The 21214-nt window shown below is 42.0% G+C and overlaps 1 protein-coding gene across 2 annotated transcripts in view; it reads left to right on the top strand.

Moving 5' to 3' along the window:
- Positions 1-21214, top strand: part of ADGRG2 (adhesion G protein-coupled receptor G2) — a 203901-nt gene that overhangs the window by 18297 nt on the left and 164390 nt on the right. For both annotated transcript variants that reach the window (XM_056558757.1, XM_056558758.1), the window contains exon 2: positions 6820-6938. In XM_056558757.1, the coding sequence (XP_056414732.1) occupies positions 6821-6938 (118 nt within the window). In that variant the 5' untranslated portion in view covers position 6820. The remainder of the gene's footprint in view (positions 1-6819; positions 6939-21214) is intronic.

Consider the following 21214-nt stretch of genomic DNA (forward strand, 5'->3'; position numbering starts at 1 on the left):
TCAGAAAAATGTAAAAAAATTTAATTACCGGTAGTAAAATGTGATAGAAACTATACAAATTTGGTATTGCTGTAATCAGGCCGACCTAAAGTCTGTGTCAGGAACTGTCAAGAGCAGAAGAGGTTTGCTATGGGGATTTGCTTCTACTCTAGAGGTGTCAGCAGAGAGCACTGTGGTCAGACTAGAAAGAACTACACAACTTCCTCTGGAGTGTACAGCAGATGGTATATCCTGGAAGGCTGAAGAGTCACTAGGATGTGGAGTCACAGAACATGCATATGTAAATTGTGCCGGCGGGGCCACGTCTCATGTGCGCAATTCAGGGAATAAAGAAGAGGATCTTATAGGGGACATATCTCCAGACCTACAGAACGGGTTTTAGTAACTGACCCATCTTTGAACGTCTGTTCACCCACCCTATAACCCAGTGTATTGGGTTTAGTGTTGGTGAACAGACTGACTGTTTTCCTTTAAATACAAGTAATTTGAAAAATCTGTTTAACTTTTGGCACCAGTTGATTTGAAAACATTTGTTTTCCACCGGAGTATTTTCCATTCAGTAATGAAGTTGTAAGTTATGATAAAACTATTTCACAAAAATTCTTTTGCATCCATAATGCCCTCCCTTTCCTTTATGTTCAGAATAAATGTACATCATTTCTTAACGAAACAGTCCTTATCAGAGCAGTGGGAATCTTTGTTCTTTTTATAGCACTAGTCTATGTGAGGCACAAAGGTAAACTGAACTAGGGCTGGTTTATACCGAATACCGAAATTTTTGTGCTGCACGATATGAATTTTAACCCATACCGCAATACTGGTTTGGCCCCTCCCCCTCGGTAAAGAATGAATTATCAGCCCAGCGCTGCACTGTCCCTATCGGGGAACTAATCATATGTGACCTGCGAGCGCTGTTCTGCCCCCCCCCCCCACACAATTATCAGCCCAGCACTACTACTCACACATATCACCCGCAAGCGCTGCCCTCCTTGTCCTCCTGTTTGTTTTGGACGCTGGCACTGACACTCTATACCAGTGGTCTTCAACCTCCAGATGTTTCAAAACTACAACACCCAGCATGGCTGTCCGGGCATACTGGGAGTTGTAGTTTTGCAACATCTGGAGGTCCGCAGATTGTAAACCACTGCTCTATACTGTATCCCTATGCCCGGGCTGCAAAAGGTAAACAAAATATACTTTAACTCACCTTCCCCATCGGTCCGGACCAGCTTCCCAGGGAATGGAACGTCTGACAGCCGTCCGTCTATAACCGGCCGCCGCGATGTTCCACCTCGGCCGGTGATAGGCTGAGCGCACTGTCATGTAAGAAGCCGGCCAGAGCTTTTTACTTGACAGTGGGCTCAGCCTATGACCGGCCGAGGTGGAACATCGCTGTGGCCAGTTATAGGCTGACGACTGTCCGACGTTCCCGTCCCCAGCATAAGACCGAGGTCGGAACATGCGTGAGTTTATTTTGTTTACCTTTTGCATCCTGGGTAAAGGGATACCGTATAGGGATACCGCACAGTATAGAGAGTGTCAGCGCCGGCAGCCGCAACAAACAGGAGGACCAGGAGGCAGCGCTTGCAGGTGACGTGAGTAGTACTCCGAAGGGGACAGTGTAGCGCTGGGCTAATAATTAATTTTGGGGGAGGGATGGGGGGAATACCGTTATATACCGTGGAACCGCCATAAGTTACAAAAATACCCCGTTACACATATTTGGCCATAACGCCCAGCCCTAAACTGAACTAAGAAAATTGGCATAATTTTTAGTATTCTTAGTATTAGTATTTTTAGTATTCCCTTTTAGTATTGGTTTTCAGTCGTTCACATTGCTTTATATGTAAATCACATATATCCATATGGCTGCTATGGAATTTAATCATGTCTTGGGGGCTCCAATGGGGTGACAAAGGGAGGGTTGAAGAACCAGGACTTCAGTTATCTCAGATTTCTGTCCTTGCAATTGGGTAGCAGCAGGATGGCACACAATACCTTACTGCTTTGTACCAACTTCATAGGACTAGTGCCATAAGTGTCAAACTTCAACAGCACAAGCACTAGAAAAGTCAGTCTATTTTTGTAGCTCCATGTTTATCACAGCCAAGGCTTTATACATGTGGGCGTATATATATCTCATGAGGAAAACTCCTTTCCATATGCTCTATTACGGTATTTCTGCAAACAATATACAATTAATGGTGGCCAGTTAATTCTAATAGATGCTATATAATACCACACATCCTGCAGGGGGAAACCTGTAGCTGCCAGAGCTTCCTCCAACATATCAAACACCATTGCCATAAGGCAGGATTCGACAGTCCTGCATGCTTTCCTGTCGGATGTCCCCCCCTCACATTTAAGCGTTTTCTTGTTTTTTTTCCAGTGTTCTCTTTCTGTAGCCTCCTTTGGCTGTAGATGTACTCAGGAAAGTAATGTCATTTGGTCAACAGCTAATTGTTGGCTTGTTTATAGAAAACTGTGTGTGTGCTTTATTGTGCGCTTGGTACCAATGGTCCTGCCAATGTGCGCAGCGATAAAGTCCATCTGCCACATTAAAAGATGTAAGTTTTATGTTGCCCATCCTGTACCTCACCAGTAATCATGTCCTGTATGTAACATAATCCCATTTGTTTCACACGCATAATGGTTTATAAGATTAGTCATGACTTGATATTCTTATAAGACTTGCCAGTATGGCACAAGAAATAATAATGTCTTTGGTGCCATACTCACACTCTTGAGAGTTATTTGTACATTTTGTAAAAAAAAAAAAATGGCTATAAAAGAAGTAACTCTGACTCATACTCTAGATTTAACAGAGTAGTTATTGACACATTTACTAAATGAGTTCATAACTAAAAAGTGTAATAGCTTTCCATTTATTTACCTAAAGGTCTTTGAATTGTGCTGAAACTCATAAAGCACAAACAGGCACATGAATGTATTTCAACTTATTCCTAGAGGTGTCTGGCAGCGTTTTTTTCTCCTCTCCCTATTGAAAACATGTGTACTTGTCCAAGCTGAGTGTGCATTCTTATGGGGAATCAGGACAATTTGCAGTAGGCCCATTGAGCATTCTGCTGACAGGTAGCAAAATATGCAGTTGATTTTAATACCCATTGACTTCAATGGGTAGGAAAATACACAGCAGCAAATTCACAGCAAAATACCACACGTGTGACCCTACTCTCAAGTATAAAATGGGTACACAGTGAGTACAAAAATGTTATGTTTTTACAAATAAATATGAAAAATTACAGTATATTAACCTTGTATGATACAGACAATAAAATACAATGTTTGTACTATGATCTACCCATTACATAGTTTACTCATTGTAATGTAGTAGGAAAATACCATTTGCATTGACCTGTAACTTCCATGTATATCCAGTTCTGCTTCCCGTTGTTGATAATAAACTTGGGCACTTAAACTAATATTTATTTTTTCACAGATGCCTAAATAAATTATTATTACCCCGGCATTTATACTGTATAGTTATACTGTATAGTTCCCTATAGTGCAGATTATGCAGGGTAACAACTGCACCATCTGCCCCCTAAAGCGCTATAGATTTGCAACTATTATGAATACGGTTTTCAGGCACTCAAATTTGACATTCATATTTCCCTTCAGAGTTAAAGTGAAAATGTCATCAGAAAGTGACCTGTATTTTTTTTTTTTTTTGCATGTCTCCAATATATTTTCTAAGTTCTGGAATTGAGAAGTTTTCACCCTAGCCACTAAGCCTAATGATAATACAATGACACTACCTCTTCTGTCCTGAGATCACTTTTCAGCATTCTCCTCACTATCATCACATGCAGTATTACAATGAAAGGTGGCAGACACCTATATACTGTAAATAACACAAGTCACAACATTTTTCCTCCCTGTACACTGACCTCTGTACAGGTCTCAGATCATGCCTAGGAAACTTTACCATACTAGTCAATGATTCATCTCTCCGGACTACAGGTTTTCATACTCTATGTGGATACTGTAAAGTATATCTCTACATGCTGTTGAAAGCAGCTCAGAAAAGATGTACAAAAATAGATTTAAAAAAAACTAAAATGAAAAATAAAAGCAGATAAAAAGTCTATGTATCAGTAAATGGTTTTAATTAGTAAAACAAAATTGGATGAATCATTCCCTTTAATGAAAGGAACTCTCATGGAAAAAAGTAAATGTGTCCATTATTTGATCTATTGAATGATGGTTCCAGAATAGAATCATAACTAAATTACTGCATAACTAAATAAATTACCACTTAGGGGGATTCTTTTGTAAGTCACATTATGCAGTAATTATACGCCAAGCTTTTTCCATCCTTGTATGGATACTTTGAAATAGAAAATATGTTTAAACCATTGTGTGTATTGCACTGGTTAATGATAGGGTTACCTTAGCCCTTCATTATGCTTTATATCAATAATCAAGCAGGTCATACAAGAGGGATATAATACACCTTTCATTTGCTCTCTACTTTTTAAGCAGACAATGTTTGATTGAGGAGACCCAATGTCTTATTCACTGTCAGAACTCTGTGTTCTGTGTGAACCTGAACAGTTGAGATACTTTCTTTAAAGAACAAACCACCCTGTTAGAGAAACTCATTGTTCAGGTCTACTGAGGAACAGTGGCTGGCGATGACACTAATCATGGGAGTCTTCCAAAATCTTTATTCTAGCTCTCCAGCTAAGCTTATCTCTATTATTAATTGTCTATTTCCGTGCTCATTTCTGTTGATCTTATTACGCAGTCCTGAATACACCCAATAGAGAAAAAAACATAAGATATAATAGGCATACAAAAAGATCGAGGACATGCACAAATCCATTGTAAAGTCTTAAACAGGCTTACACATTCATTCTAAGCATGTGGATAACAGCCTGTTTAAGGTTAATTAAACTACATAATATTATACTTTTTAAGCTTGCATAATTTAGTAGTACATGTAAATACAGTACATAAACCATATAATATATGTTAAAGGAATTTTCTCACAAGCCTACAAACCTAACAATCTTCAGTCTCATGGCAGATAATGGAGCACAAAAACCCTTGCACTCACCTGCTCGCCTTCAGGCAGCAGAAGTGCTGAGATGTGGTGTCCCTGTACAATCAGCATGGACATCACTTCAGCAAGGATGGAGACATCGATCCTGGAACCTAGCAAATGCCATTTGGCCAAGAGAGGAAGGTTTGTGGGGGCCCCTATCCTTTATGAGAAGGGCTTACAGTAGACTGTATTCTAGTGCACGCTTTGTTTGCCATTTTTATGCATCTGAGTGATAGAGCATATATACAGCCAATCGCTGAAGCCAATGATGGTTGCACTGTCCTGTGCTAATGTATTGGATGTCAACTTAGCATTTCCATCTGGGTCTCTGGAGTGGCACTGAATATGAGGTGGGTGGAGGGGTGGGTTACTTTGTTTTACTTTTTATTTTCTCAAGCCTTTCCTGGCTATGGAGTCATTGTGGCACAAGCCCGAAAAAAATCCCTTTTATTCCCTCTAGTTGAGTAAACATACACAATGAACTGTGTTGGTGGTTTCTGATTGGCTAAATGTATTTCTATTAATGATAAGAAACTGGCAGAGTGGGTTTAATAAAAGTTATTTGAGCACTGGGGAATCTAATATCTAATTCATCACAGGTAAGGCTGCCTTCACACTATGTTTTTAGCAGATGGCAGCCTGATCCGAGGGGAAATGTAAAAACCGGACGGTGCCGTATCCCCACAGTATCTTATTCATTTAAATGAGCCATCTAGAGTCAGATAGTGACTTCGGTCGGCTCATTTTTCCACCGTATCAGTTTTATTTCCCGGACAGAAAACCGCCGCAGACCACGGTTTTTAGTCCAGCAACAAAACCGAATATGGTGCAAAAGTGACTCTGGCCGCCTCATTTAAATGAACAGGATGCGGCTTGGGTCCGGCAATGATACAGCTGCATCCGGGTTTTAAATTTTCCTTCCGTATTCAGCTGCCGTATGCCAAAAACATATTGTGTATGTAGCCTTAATCTGATTTTGTCCTTTGTTTCAAATTTACCACAGGTGACATAAATGATGTCCTGGCATTGGTTTCTAATACGGGCAGTTTCACAAAACATTTTATTTCAAGAGATATTTTACATGGTTTACCTATTATTCAGGGGTGCCAATGTTGACCACAACTGTATGTGTGCTGCATGGTGGTAGTTGGTATTCACTGTTGAGGATAATATGGGCGCTTTATGGTCATATTTTGACACTGTGCAGTAGTATTTGCTAGTGTATGCCGCCTTACCAGCCAATCTGTCATCATCATGACCCAAAAGAAACCCCAATGGACAGTATTTCTAAGTCTGTGTATAAGACTTACAGTATCCTGTGAGAGGGATGAGGTAGCATATCCATATCCAGAAGAATTTGTATACACAACATTATAGAAGAAATGTACAGTGACAGATAATGGAGCATGAAACAAAGTGCCCAAAATATTGAAGTAAGGCTATTATCACTTTATTCTGTTACATACAATTATGTACATCTGCTGCTGCTTATATGATTACTGCCATTTCTGTAGTGAACATGTACAGCCATGCCAGGACTATAGCAGCCTATTGACATTTGGTTTTCTCAGCCCATGTGTCTGTGTGCTTTAATAAACTCTTAAGATGCCCTTGTGATGAAGACAAAACTATGCCCAGAATGTTATCTTTCCTTTTCAGCCGGATGTTCTGAATATTCTCTGTGAAATATTTCTCTAATGATTGGCAGCATTGAAAAGTAATGTCCAATGTGCGTTTTGTGTTTTCAGGATGTTGCTCCATGGGATCCTGAGTGCAGTAATCGGCAAAACAACGCACCGTCATGTGAAATTAAAGAATATTCAGCCCATATGTATATTGATGTGTATTCTGACTATCCCAGAAATAGGTAAGACATGCAAACCTCTGGTTAAGACTTTTTCCTTCTAAAAGGCATCTCTAACCATTTCTAAACACAGTATTCATAAAGTGAAAATCATTCTGAGATCAAAAAGAAAATATCAAAAAAATATATATATTTTAAGAGAACATAGCCAGGACTCTAATAACCATCTCAGTTAATAAGTGTTATTTTTGTAGGGTCTTACATGTATCAATACAAATCTGTGTCTATAAAGCAGAAATATGAGTTTTTCTGTATACACCCATGTAAAGAATGCATCGTGCTGAACTCTGAAGGGGAATCTAGAGGACTTTAGGTGCGGCACAGCTCTTAATCAATATCTTCTTGAACTTTGTCCAGTCTTTCAATTAACATTCTACATTTGTGGCTATATTTACGTTTCAACTCTCTTTAGAAAGATTTTAGCGACCACGACTTGCTTCTTAGCTCTATGATGCAAAAAAGGTCATCTAGACTTCAGGCTGTTGAAATTATCTACGCCCTTAACTTGTCACCTACCTATAAATATGCACCTAGCAGGTGTGTGCAGTAGTGGTTTCTTCCTGTAAAGCAGGAACAGAGGTAAGCACGACACTAGTCATATATCACACCTACTGACAAAGAAAGGTATATTTCTAAATATGTGACTAACAAAGGAATGTGGATCCAGCTATTGTGTGTTGGGAAATACCATACAGCATGCATAGTATGACTAAATCTGTATCTTCTGATCATGCAATGACTGCACCTGTATGTAGCAACTGGGTTTTATACACTCGAAATTGGTGTAAAATGAGACTTCAGGGGACATTTCCAGCATGTTAACCTACACTATTGTTTCCCATCCAGGATTCCCAGGAACTATGGGCTTTCTTGAGCCCTGATCAGCAGTTCCCCAGATTACAGCATTAACAAGAGATTTCCCCTACATCAAAGCAAGAACAAGACCTTTCACCTTTGTAGTAGGGCAGGCAGATTGATTTCAGACTGCTCTCACTTTAAGATAAAATGAAGTGGGATGAAGGAGGTGTGAAAAGTTTAAAAAGTGTTCACTAAACTTTTATTAAAGTTCTGACATAAGTCTTGATTGTTAGGGGGGTCCAAGTGCTAACACCCCTAACAATTGCTAAAACGAAGGGATAGAAGCACTCAGTTTAGCAGTTTGGCCTGTTTCTTTCACTTTAATGATGCACTCCCTTTCAAAGTCTGTTAACTGGAAAAAATATCTTCAAGTGCTTTATAGAGGCACGTTTAGCATTCATTATCTTTCACCAAGAGGTACACAACCTAAATGTAGCCTCTGAGAGCTTCTTCATATGGCAGTTGGGATAAGACTTTGTGGCAAGATCCAGTGTCTAATTAGACCACTCCTGTAATCATTTACATAACTGATTTCAGAGTTTTGCAGAAATCCAGAAATTCTATCTAGGTGCAGTATTTGTTTTGTCAATAAGAATAAAATCGAACAGATACTAGATGACATCTGTTTCAGTTACTCATCAAACCAATAAACTGGATGTAATTACTTCACCTCCTGGATGTTCAGTGTGCAATCTGAAGGACCTGTATACTTCAGATATAGTTCATGAACTATGAACTATACACACTCCAAACTATTAGCTATTTTGCCAGAATTTGTTGATCAAAAACATTTCTTAACCTATACAACTGAAATACACACACATATTCACCAAAGTGCAATTGTCAGAAACCTGTTAAAGGGGTACTTCCCTGCTCAGCGTTTGGAACAAATTGTTGGAACGCTGGAGTCGGCAGCTTGTGATGTCATAGCCCCGCCCCCTCATGATGTAATGCCCCACCCCCTCAATGCAAGTCTATGGGAGGGGGCGTGACGACTGTCACGCCCCCTCCCATAGACTTGCATTGAGGGGGCGGGGTGACCTCATAAGGGGGCGGGACTATAACTTCACAAGCTCCCGGTGGTCACGCCCCGTCCCATAGACTTGCATTGAGAGGGCGGGGTGATGTCATGAGGGGGCAGGGCTATAACGTCACAAGCTCCCGTCGGCTCAAGCATTTGGAACCGTTTGTTCCAAACACTGAGCAGCGGAGTACACTTTCAGGGGGATTTTGCTCCAGTTGGAGGTTTTAGTTTCCGATTTTTCTCCTTTTGGAGGTTTTAGTTTCTAATCACCAGCACTCCACTGCCGTGTGTATGTGCAACGTTTCAATTGCTTGGTTTGTAATTACAGAAGTAACACTTCATTTCAGTATATTTTTCTAAAAATATTCACAAAGAACTTAAGTTTTTATGTTTAATTAAAATTTGTCATCTTTTGGATGAAGTCCAAGCATCATATTTGTAAAGGAAATGATAGAATTCAATTACTTTGTGGCTTTTGGATTCAGCCATGGCAAGTTAAAATAAATGAACTGGTCTGAAATTTCAATTTTAAGATCTCTGAAGCTATAAGTTATGCCCCAACAGCGTTATGACCCACAGTGTTACCTACCTGTTTAACTGTAGGCCAAACTTAGATATCCTGTAGGTTTTCATTCTTTATCCTGCTCTATGATGTGGAAGCTGGACTTCTACTGCTAGAGGATACCATGCTACCCCAAGAATGGTTCTGGTATAGACAACTTCTGGCCAAGCTGGCCAGAAAGCCCCAGTGCCAGTCACTGGGGATAGAGGCAGAGGTGAGGCCTGTGTTACAGGTCTGAATCCTTTGGTAATAGCAGGAGATAAAGCCCAGCCCTGAGTGGGTTAATGGCAGAAAGCAGCTCCATTAGATGGTGCTGATCAGCAGCAGGAGGTTTAATGCAGTGAGGGTTAATCAGCCTGTAGGCAGACATGTAGCAGAGCTGGATATATTCTGGTAGCAGGAGGATGAAAAACTGGTGGACTACAAACACAGGTTTAATGTCGACAGTCCGCATCATGCACAGGAAAGTCTGGGAGGTTCACTAGGTTCAGGCAGAGGCAACATTAGGTAAACAGGCACTGGTCAGGTACAGAGCAGCGAAAAGTATGAAATGCCAGGCACAGGCAGGGTGAGGTGGAGAAGCATGCAACAAGTGCAGTCATGGAACAGAGTAGCCAGAGGAGGAAGCCCAGGGCTGACAGCGAGGAGTCGGAGCATAAAAATGGAGTCCTTTAGGGCTATGTAAAACCTTGCTGCCAAATTACACCGATAGTGTTCCAGTTGTAAATTACATCAGTTCACATAAAACAAAGTTATGTACATAGCTGATGGGTGCAAATGTTGATTGCATAAAACACTAAAATATTTTATTTATATAAGAGAAAGAAAGTGGTTACCAAAAGTTATGAATATTTAACCCCTTAAGGACGGCAGGCGTATCCATATGCCCCAGTTTTAAAGTCCTTAAGGACTGAGAGCATATAGGTACGCCCTGGGGAATTCCAGTCCCGCCGCTAGCCGGTTGGGGACTGGACTGGGATGCCTGCTGAAATCATTCAGCAGGCATCCCGGCACATCGCCGAGAGGGGTCCTGAGACCCCCACATGTCGGTGATCGCTGGAAATCGCCAGTCAATTCAGACCGGCGATTTTCTGTGATTCCGGTTCACGCCGCACACCGGGCGGGGATCGGAGCTGGATGCCTGCTGAAATCATTCAGCAGGCATCCCGGCAAAGTGCCGAGGGGGATCCTGAGGATCCCCAATATCAGCGATCGCCGCAGATCGCCGATAAATACTAACCGGCGGTCTGAGGCGGTTCCGGGTCATCTGGGTCACGTGTGACCCGATGACCCGGATAATGATGATGATCGGTGGTGTAATGTACACCACCAATCATCATCCATACAGTACTGGGGGGCGGCACTGTTGCCACCCCCCCAGTACAGCAGTGATTGGGTGTCTGTAGTGAGCGCACCAATCACTGCAGTATGGGGAGGGGGGAGGTGGGTGCAGGAGCACGTTGCTCCGTTCTGTCCACCATTTCCTAGAGATCTGGTGTGCAGGGTGGAGCCTTGTACTGCCATCTCCTCCCTCACACTCCAAAAAGTGTGAAAAAGTGCCCCCTTTCTGTGGCGCCTTGGCACAGAAAGCAGTCAGAGAAAGCATTAGAGTAGGTAGGGACAGTTAGGGGTTAAAAAAAAAATATATTTTTTTTGGTGTACCATCTGTAGGTGTCCGCAGGTCCGTGGCACCTTTAGTTGCGTGACCTCGGCCCTACATGGTTGCTGCGGTCTGCCCCCAGCGCTTTTTTGGGGGACGCAAACCTTTTTTTTTTTTTTTTTGCTAAACGTGTGGACGGGCCCTCTTAGCTATAAAAGAGCAGTCTGCAACCGTTAGCTAAAGCTTATCCGCCGTTGTTCAGTCTCGTAGTACTGATTAGCGTTTTTTTTGTGGTGAAGGCGCTTTTTCGGGGATTAACTCCTTAGGGACTCAGACCATTTTCACCTTAAGGACTCAGACCTTTTTTGCAATTCTGACAACTCTCACTTTATTCTTGTAAAGAAAATGGACATTACAAATAAATTATATATTGATTCATAAATACAATATGTCTACTTTATGTTGGCATCATAAAGTTGACATGTTTTTACTTTATAGCAGCAATTTTCAAAATTTTCACGAAAAATTCAAAACCTGAATTTTTCAGGGACCAGTTAATTTTGAAGTGGATTTGAGGGGCTTTTCTTTGAGAAATACCCCATAAATGACCCCATTATAGAAACTGCACCTCTCAAAGCATTCAAAATGACATTCAGAAAGTTTGTTCACCCTTTAGGTGTTTCACAGAAATAGCAGCACAGTGAAGGAGAGAATTCAAAATCTTCATTTTTTACACTCGCATGTTCGTGTAGAGCCATTTTTTTTTATTTTTACAAGGGATAAAAGGAGAGAAATCCCCCCATATTTGTAACCCAATTTCTCTCAAGTAAGGAAATACCTTATATGTGAACATAAAGTGCTCTGTAAGTGCACTAGAAGGGAAGGAGCAACAATGGGATTTTGGAGAGTGAATTTTGCTGAATTTTGCTGAAATGGTTTTTGGGGGCATGTCACATTTAGGAAGCCCCTATGGTGCCAGAACAGCAAAAAAAAAAAAAAACACATTGCACACTATTTTGGAAACTAAACCCCTCAAGGAACATAACAAGGGGTAACAGTGAGCCTTAACACCCCACAGGTGTTTGATGACTTTTCGTTAAAGTCAGATGTGTAAATGAATTTTTTTTTTCACTAAAATGCAGTTTTTTCCCCAAATTTTAAATTTTTTTTTACAAGGGGTAATATGAGAAAATGCCCCCCAAAATTTGTAACCCCATCTCTTCTGAGTATGGAAATATCCCATGTGTGGACGTAAAGTGCACTGCGGGCGAACTACAATGCTCAGAAGAGGAGGAGTCACATTTGGCTTTTGGAAAGCAAATTTTGCTGAAATGGTTTTTGGGAGGCATGTCACATTTAGGAAGCCCCTATGGTGCCAGAACATTAAAAAACAAAAACCCACATGGCACACTATTTTGGAAACGACACACCTCAAGAAACGTAACAAGGGGTACAGTGAGCCTTAACACCCCACAGTAAAGTCGGATGTGTAGGTGGAGGTTCAATGGTGTTTTGGGGTTGTTTTGCTGCCTCTGGCACTGGGAGGCTTGAATGTGTGCAAGGCATCATGAAATTTGAGGATTACCAAGGGATTTTGGGTTGCACTGTACAGCCCAGTGTCAGAAAGCTGGGTTTGCGTCCGAGATCTTGGGTCTTCCGGCAGGACAATGACACCAAGCATACATTAAAAAGCACCCAGAAATGGATGGCAACAAAGCGCTGGTGAGCTCTGAAGTGGCCAGCAATGAGTCCAGATCTAAATCCCATTGAACACCTGTGGAGAGATCTTAAAATTGCTGTTGGGAAAAGGCGCCCTTCCAAAAAGAGAGACCTGGAGCAGTTTGCAGAGGAAGAGTGGTCCAACATTCAGGGTGAGAGGTGTATGCGACTGATTTCAGTTACTTTTTCCAAAAGGTGTGCAATCAAATATTAAGTTAAGGGTGCCAATAATTTTGTCCAGACCATTTTTGGAGTTTGGTGTGACACTATGTCCAATTTACTTTTTTTCCTCCCTTTTTTGGTTTAGTTCCAATACACACAAAGGGAATATAAACATGTGTATAGAAAAACATGCGTTACTGCAATCCTTTTCTGTGAGAAGTACTTAATTTTCTTGAAAAATTTCAGGGGTGCCAACATTTACGACCTTGACTGTATATACAGTTCACCCCCCCCCCCCCATTAGAGCAGGGAAATGGCTCACAGGGCGTTTTCAGCGGAGGAGGCATATGCCTTACTTGCCTTCAACTCTGAAAGTGCCACGGAGGACGAGGAAGACCCCACCTTCCTTATTTCCTCGTCATCCTCATCATCTTCTGATTATGAGCCTCCAAGGTGGCAGAGATGCCGAGATGCGAGGCTGCAAACCTCCTCTGCTCCTGACCCTGTGCCCCATGCTTGTATGAATCCCCCTGGCACTGATACTAGTCAAGCCCCCCAGCCATGTTTACTGGTGCCCCGTATCGGCGAACTTGTCTGGACTCAGCCAGCGGACCACGAGCCCATGATTCCTGAGATTGTTGGCGACTCAGGAATCAAGATTGACATCCTTTGGTTCACTGAAAGGGACTGTTTCAGTTTTTTTTCAGTGACGACTTTGTCAATCTGATGGTTGACCAGACGAACCTGTGCACCCAACAGTTCGGCGCTGCAAACCCGGGCTCATTTTTAGCTAGACCCAATGAGTAGTACCCAGTCAATGCAGCCAAATTAGGACATTTTGGGTCCTCATACTGCATATGGGTCTAGATTAAAAAAAAAAAAACAGTGTCAGGCAATACTGGCATGGGGAGGTCCTCTACCTAACCCCGCTCTACAGTATGGCCATGGCACGTCCCTGGTTCGAGGCCATTCGGAAATGTTTGCATTATGCTGATTATGCGGCATGTCCCCCCCCGAAAGTGATCCCGCTTATGACCGCCTGTATAAAATCAGACCGGTCATCAATCACTTCTGGGCCAGATTTTGAAAGGCCTATGTCCCTGGGCAGGAGGTTGCTATTGATGAGTTTTTCATCAGCTATAAGGGGAGACTCAGCTTCCGGCAATACATCCCAACCACGTTAGCGCAGTATGGCCTTTTGCACCCACTGCTAGATAAAGGTTACCACCTTTACGTGGATAACTTTTATACCAGTATCCCTCTCTTCACATCCCTCGCCGCCAGATCCACGGTCGCTTGTGGGACAGTCCGGAAGAATCAAAGAGGCCTTCCGCCCCATCCCCTATATGTTCCTATCCCTCGGGGTGAGTCCTGTGCCTTTTCCCATGAAAACCTGTTGCTGGTCAGGTATAAGGACAAGAGGGATGTCCTTATACTCACCACAATTCATGGGAACTGCAGCACCCTTGTCCCTGTGCGTGGTACCGCGGGACCGGTCCTCAAGCCCAATTGTATTCTGGACTACAATCGGTATATGGGGGGAGGTGATCTTTTTGATCAAGTCCTCAGGCCATATGATGTCATACGCAAAACACCGACATGGTACAAAAAAGTTGCGGTCTAGATGGTACAGGTTGCCATGTACAACTCTTTTGTACTGTCCCAGTACGCTGGCAACACAGGGACATTCCTGCAGTTTCAAGAGGTAGCTCTAAAGGCCTTCAACTTTGGTAGCCGCCAAGGAGCGGGTTAGAGCACCTCTGGAACTGTGGGCCCCTGGATCGTCCCCGGCCAACACTTTCCAGGTGAGGTCTCCCACCCTGGAAAGAAGGGACGATCCCAGAAAAAATGCAGAGTGTGTCACAGGAGGGGGATTCGGAAGGACACCACCACTCAGTGTGACCCTTCCCCTATCATCCGGGCCTCTGCATTAAAAACTGCTTCAGGGAGTACCACACTTGATATCCCCTGATATCTTTTTTAAATTGGTCATGGGACACAGAGTCAACAGCAATGGGGGTTTGCAGTTGCCTCAAATGTGCAGCGCTCTCTCCCCACCTGAGCGGGGATCACATTTGAGGTAACAGGTTCGGGACAGCCACACACATCTCCCAGAATGATGATTCAGAGCATAGGGTTTGGGGCGGCATAATTTTTACTTTCGCTATACTCTGGGTCATCATTTTGGGAATTGGCATATCAGTATTAAAATTGCAATTTTCACCCCCAGCCCCCCCCCCCCCCCCCCCCCATAGTACACTTCATCAATTCCAGCAAAATAAATTTAGGGAACACCCATTTGTTCCAAAAGTCCACTTCACACCTATACATCTTCCCTAGGGGGTGTACTGTTTGTAATAGGCTCACATGTAGGTGTTCCTTTCTTGTATTTTCCTCTGAATGTATGTAACTGTTAAGTCCGTAAAAAACATCGGCCTCAAATGTGAAGAGTTCTCCCTCATAAGCTCTGTCGTATTTCCAGGCTATATAGGTTGAAAATTGAAATTTTCAAAAGCTACCTTTCATCCATTTTTGGAAAATAAATTTAGGAATCACCCATGCGTTCAAAATGTCCTCTTTAGCCCTATACCCATTCCTCAGGGTGGGTACTTTCGATAATGGTGTCACATGTGGGTGTTTCATTTTTGTATTTTCCTCTGAATGTATGTAACCGTCAGCTACTGATATGCCATAGGCCTCAAATGCAAACAGACCTCTATGACTTCTGAGCCTTGTTGTGCGCCCGCCCAGCACATTACCCCATATGTTTCCATAGTCAGGAGAAAAAGCCCTCCAAAATTTGTAACCCAATTTCTCTAATTACGCCTTGTGGAAATGTTAAAAATTGGGTAACCCCTGCATTTTAGTGTAAAAAATCAAATTTTACAATTTATGGCCCACAGTTCAAAAAACCTGTGAGGTGTAAGTACTCACTGTACCCCTTGTAACCTTCCTTGAGGGGTGTAGTTTCAAAATTGTGGTCACTTGCTGTTTTTTTTTTCAGAACCTCAACCAGTGCAGTGCAAAGCACCACTTTAGGCCTCAAATCTCATCGGTGCTGTCTCACTCCTAAGCCCTGTTTTGTACCCGCATAGTGCTTTACCACCATATATGGGGTATATCCTTATTCTGGAGAAATTGGGCTACAAATTTTGTGGAGCTTTTTTTCTTTTACTACTAAAAATGTTTTGCTTAATACCATAATAATTTAGTATTAAAAATCAAATTTTTCACTTTTACGGTCCACTGTTCAAAAACAACTGTGAGGTGTAAGTACTCACTGTAACCCTTGTTACGTTCCTGGAGGGTTCTAGTTTCTAAAATGGTGTCACATGTGGGGGGTTTCTGCTGTTCTGGCATCATAGGAGGTTTGAAAATGCACATGGCCCTCGACTTCAATTTCAACAAAATTCTCTCTCCAAAAGTCCAATGGCGCTCCTTCTGTTCTGAGACCTGTAGTGCACCAGCAGAGCACTTAACATCCACATATGGGGCATTTTATTAATCGGGAGAAATTGGGCTTCAAATTTAGGGGTCAATTTTCTCTTATTACACCATGTGAAAATGAAAACTGTGGAGTAACGCCATCATTTTAGTGTTAAAAATAAAATTTTTCACTTTTCAGGCCCACTGTTCAAAAAACCTGTGAGGTCCAAGTACTCACTGTAACCCTTGTTACGTTCCTCGAGGGGTTAGTTTCCAAAATGGTGTCACATGTGTGGGGTTTCTACTGTTCTGGCATCATAGGAGGTTTGAAAATGCACATGGCCCCCGACTTCAATTTCAGCAAAATTCTCTCTCCAGAAGTCCAATGGTACTCCTTCTGTTCTGAGACCTGTAGTGCACCAGCAGAGCACTTAACATCCACAAATGGGGCATTTTCCTAATAAGGAGAAATTGGGCATCCATTTTCTCCTATTACCTCTTGTGAAGAAGGTAAATTTGGGGTAAAACCATCATTTTAGTGTTAAAAAAAAATTTTCCATTTTCATGTCCATTTTCAACACAAAGTCGTCAAACACCTGTGAGGTGTTAAGGCTCACTATACATCTTGTTACATTCTTTGAGGGGTGTAGTTTCCAAAATAGTATGCCATGTGGGAGTTGTTTTGCTGTTCTGGCACCATGGGAGCTTGCTAAATGCAACATGGCACCCAAAAACCATGACAGCAAAATTCTTTTAAAAAAATCCCACAGTTGCTCTTTCCCTCTTGAGCCATGTTGTGAGCCCACAGAGCACTTTATGTCAACATATGAGGTATTTCCATTACTCAAGAGAAATTGGGTTACAAATTATGGGGGGAATTTTTCACCTAATACCACTTTTAAAAATGAAAAAAATTGGGCTACAAGAATATGTTAGTTTAAAAAATGCAGATTTTGATTTTTCTCCTCCACTTTTCTGCTATTCTTGTGAAACACCTAAAGGGTAAACAAACTTTCTGAATGTCATTTTGAATACTTTGAGGGGTGTAGTTTCTATAATGGGGTCATTTATGGGGTATTTCACACAGAAAGGCCCCTCAAATCCACTTCAAACTTAAAGGGGTATTCCAGGCAAAAACTTTTTTTTATATATCAACTGGCTCCAGAAAGTTAAACAGATTTGTAAATTACTTCTATTAAAAAATCTTAATCCTTTCAGTACTTATGAGCTTCTGAAGTTAAGGTTGTTCTTTTCTGTCTAAATCGTCTCTGATGACACATGTCTCGGGAAATGCCCAGTTAGAAGCAAATCCCCATAGCAAAGCTCTTCTAAACTGGGCGTTTCCTGAGACAGGTGTCATCAGAGAGGATTTAGACAGAAAAGAACAACCTTAACTTAAGAAGCTCATAAGTACTGAAAGGATTAAGATTTTTTCATAGAAGTAATTTACAAATCTGGATAAAAAAAATATATATTGCAGAGGCTCTTGTCTATCCAACTCACAAAATGACCTGAGCTGCCCAATCTGACACTTATACCCTCAGTGTCTGTAATAAAAATATAAACTATAAAAAATATTGGGGATCAAGGTCTGGGATATCAGTACACAATTTATTAAATAATAAATATAATTCCATACATACAATGGTGTATAAAATTACCTGGGACTCACAGGGACTTTGTGAGTCATCAGGGACATTAAATTATCATAAAATAAGTAAAAAAAATGGTACAATATGATTAAAAAAAAACCTTAATTGAGACCAATAAAAATATATAAAATTGTATCCACTGTAGAAGGTCTGGATTATATTCTAAATACTTGTTACTCCAGATCAGCCACAGGATACAAAGTGGATACAATATATTGAAGTAAATTAGCTCTTGTAAGTAAGCTTGCAACAATGTTTCCTTTTGCAGTCACCAATTTACAGATCAATTATTACAGTAATTCAGTTATCACAGTCTTTATGAAAACAAAAACTGCTGTGCTGGTAGCTGAAAAATAGTCTTTGCAAGTATAAAGCAATAATGTAGCAATTTTGTGATAATAAAATAGTCTTTTATATCTTTCTTTAACCACTGGGTCTGCTGCGCTGACAGCCTGTATATGTTCTTTGATAGATGGACAGATATAACAGTTATATTTGAGCCCAGATCGTCAATAGTAGCAGCCGAAATTAGATAATGTCTCACACACAGCATGTGTGTGTATGCTCACCGGTCCCTCGGGAAAAGATATTATGCTCTCCGGTGGATATGAGTCCTGCGATATCCGGTATGGCGTGGATGTTTCAATTTCCCAGCACTGGTCGCCAGTTATGCTGGAACACAAAAGACCTCCTGCTGGAGCGGGTGTAGTGCGGGCACACCGCTGGAGACTCTGCCTTCTCCTATATCGTGGTGCAGCACAGCCGTGGGCCAGGAGGTTGGGGACTGAAGCGCTTCTGCTACGTCCACTGTTAAAGTAACTAGCGGCGTCCTCGTGGAGGTTTGCGCGTGCTACACATAAAATGTGATTGACAGGTATCTGTCTTTGATGTTAAGCAGTGAATGGTGACTTGCGCTTATTGATAATAGTTAGACGGTCTCAATAGTAGATATTGGGGGGTCGCTGGACGCGTTTCAGGACCTTCGCGGTCCTTTCTTCAGCAGCTTTAAAAAATCATATTATTTGGTTACCTCCAGCTGTTGCATAACTACATCTCCCAGCATGCCCTTCGGCAATAAGTAAATGCTGGGAGTTGTAGTTTTGCAACAGCTGGAGGCACACTGGTTGGAAAATACTGAGTTAGGTAACAGAACCTAACTGAAGATTTTCCAACCAGTGTGCCTCCAGCTGTTGCAAAAGTACAACTCCCAGCATGCACGGTCTGTCAGTAAATGCTGCGAGTTGTAGTTTTGAAGCAGCTGGAGGTTTGCCCCCCCCCCCATGTGAATGTACAGTGGGTACAGTGAGTTTCCTGCTTCAAATTTGAGCTTTTGCTAAATTTTCATTGCAGCACAAACTCCTAGAGGGAAACTCACCGTACCCCCGCCAGTGCGAATGTTCCCTAAAAACACTACACTACACTACACTCACACATAATAAAAGGTAAAACACTACATATACACCTCCTTACACTGTCCCCCCCCCCCCCCAATAAAAATGAAAAACGTATCGTACGGCAGTGTTTCCAAAATGGAGCCTCCAGCTGTTACAAAACAACAACTCCCAGCATTTCCGGACAGACACTGACTGTCCAGGCATGCTGGCAGTTTAGCAACAGCTGGAGGCGCCCTGTTTGGTAATCACTGACGTAGAATACCCCTATGTCCACCTCTATGCAATCCCTAATTTAGTCCTCAAATGCGCATGGCGCTCTCTCAATTCAGAGCCCTGTTGTATTTCAAGGAAAAAGTTTAGGGTCACATATGGGGTATTTCCGTACTCGGAAGAAAGTGCACTACAAATTTTTGGGGGCTTTTTCTCCTTTTACCCCTTATGAAAAGAAAAAGTTGGGGGCTACACCAGCCTGTTAGTGTAAAAAATGTTACACTAACATGCTGTTGTTGCCCCATACTTTTTATTTTCACAAGCGGTAAAAGGAAAAAAAGACCCCCAAAATTTGTAACACAATTTCTCCTGAGTATGGAAATACTCCATATGTGGGCATAAAATGCTCTGCGGGCGCACAACAGGGCTCAGGAGTGAGAGCTCACTATGTACATTTGAGGCCTAAATTGGTGATTTGCACAGGGGTGGCTGATTTTACAGCAGTTCTGACAAAAAGGCAAAAAAATTAATACCCACATGTGACCCCATTTTGGAAACTACACCCCTCATGGAATGTAACAAGGGGTATAGTGAGCCTTAGCACCCCACAGGTGTTTGAAGACTTTTCATTAAAGTTGGATGGGAAAATGAAAAAAAAAATAATTTCACTAAAATGCTGGTGTTACCCTAAATTTTTAATTTTCACAAGGGAAAATAGGAAAACAGCCCCCCAAAATTTGTAACCCCATTACTTCTGAGTAAGATCGTACCCCATATGGGGATGTAAAGTGCTCTGCGGGCGAACTACAATGCTCAGAAGAGAAGGAGCACCATTGGGCTTTTGAAGAGAAAATTTGTCCGGAATTGAAGGCCACGTGTGTTTACAAAGCTCCATAGTGCCAGAACAACACATGTGAACCCATTTGGAAAATACACCACTCACGGAATGTAATAAGGTGTACAGTGAGCATTTATGCCCCACTGGTGTCTGACAGATTTTTGGAACAGTGGTCCGTGAAAATGAAAATTTTTCATTTGCACAGCCCACTATTCCAAAGATCTGTCAAATGCCAGTGGGGGTGTAAATACTCACTGCACCCCTTATTAAATTCTGTGAGGGGTGTAGTTTCCAAAATGGGGTCACATGTGGGGGGGGGGTCTATGTTCTGGCACCACGGGGGGCTTTGTAAATGCACATGGCCCCTGATTTCCATTCCAAACAAATTATCTCTCCAAAAGCTCAATGGCTCTCCTCCTCTTCTGAGCATTGTAGTGCGCCAGCAGAACACTTGACGTCCACACATGGGGTATTTCCATACTCAGAAGAAATGGGGTTACACATTTTGGGGGTCATTTTCTCCTATTACCCCTTGTAAAAATTTAAAATTTGGGGGGAAACCAGCATTTTAGTGATTTTTTTTTTTTCATTTACACATCCAACTTTAACAAAAAGTCTTCAAACACCTGTGGGGGGTTAAGGCTCACTGGACCCCTTGTTACGTGCCTTGAGGGGTGTCGTTCCCAAAATGGTATGCCATGTGAGGGCTTTCCTTCTGTTCTGGCACCATAGGGGCTTCCTAAATGCAACATGCCCCCCAAAAACCATTTAAGTAAAATTATTTTTCCAAAATCCCATTGTTGCTTCTTCCCTTCTGAGCCCTCTACTGCGCCC

The sequence above is a fragment of the Hyla sarda genome, chromosome 2, assembly GCF_029499605.1.
Source record: "Hyla sarda isolate aHylSar1 chromosome 2, aHylSar1.hap1, whole genome shotgun sequence".
Lineage (NCBI taxonomy): Eukaryota > Metazoa > Chordata > Amphibia > Anura > Hylidae > Hyla > Hyla sarda.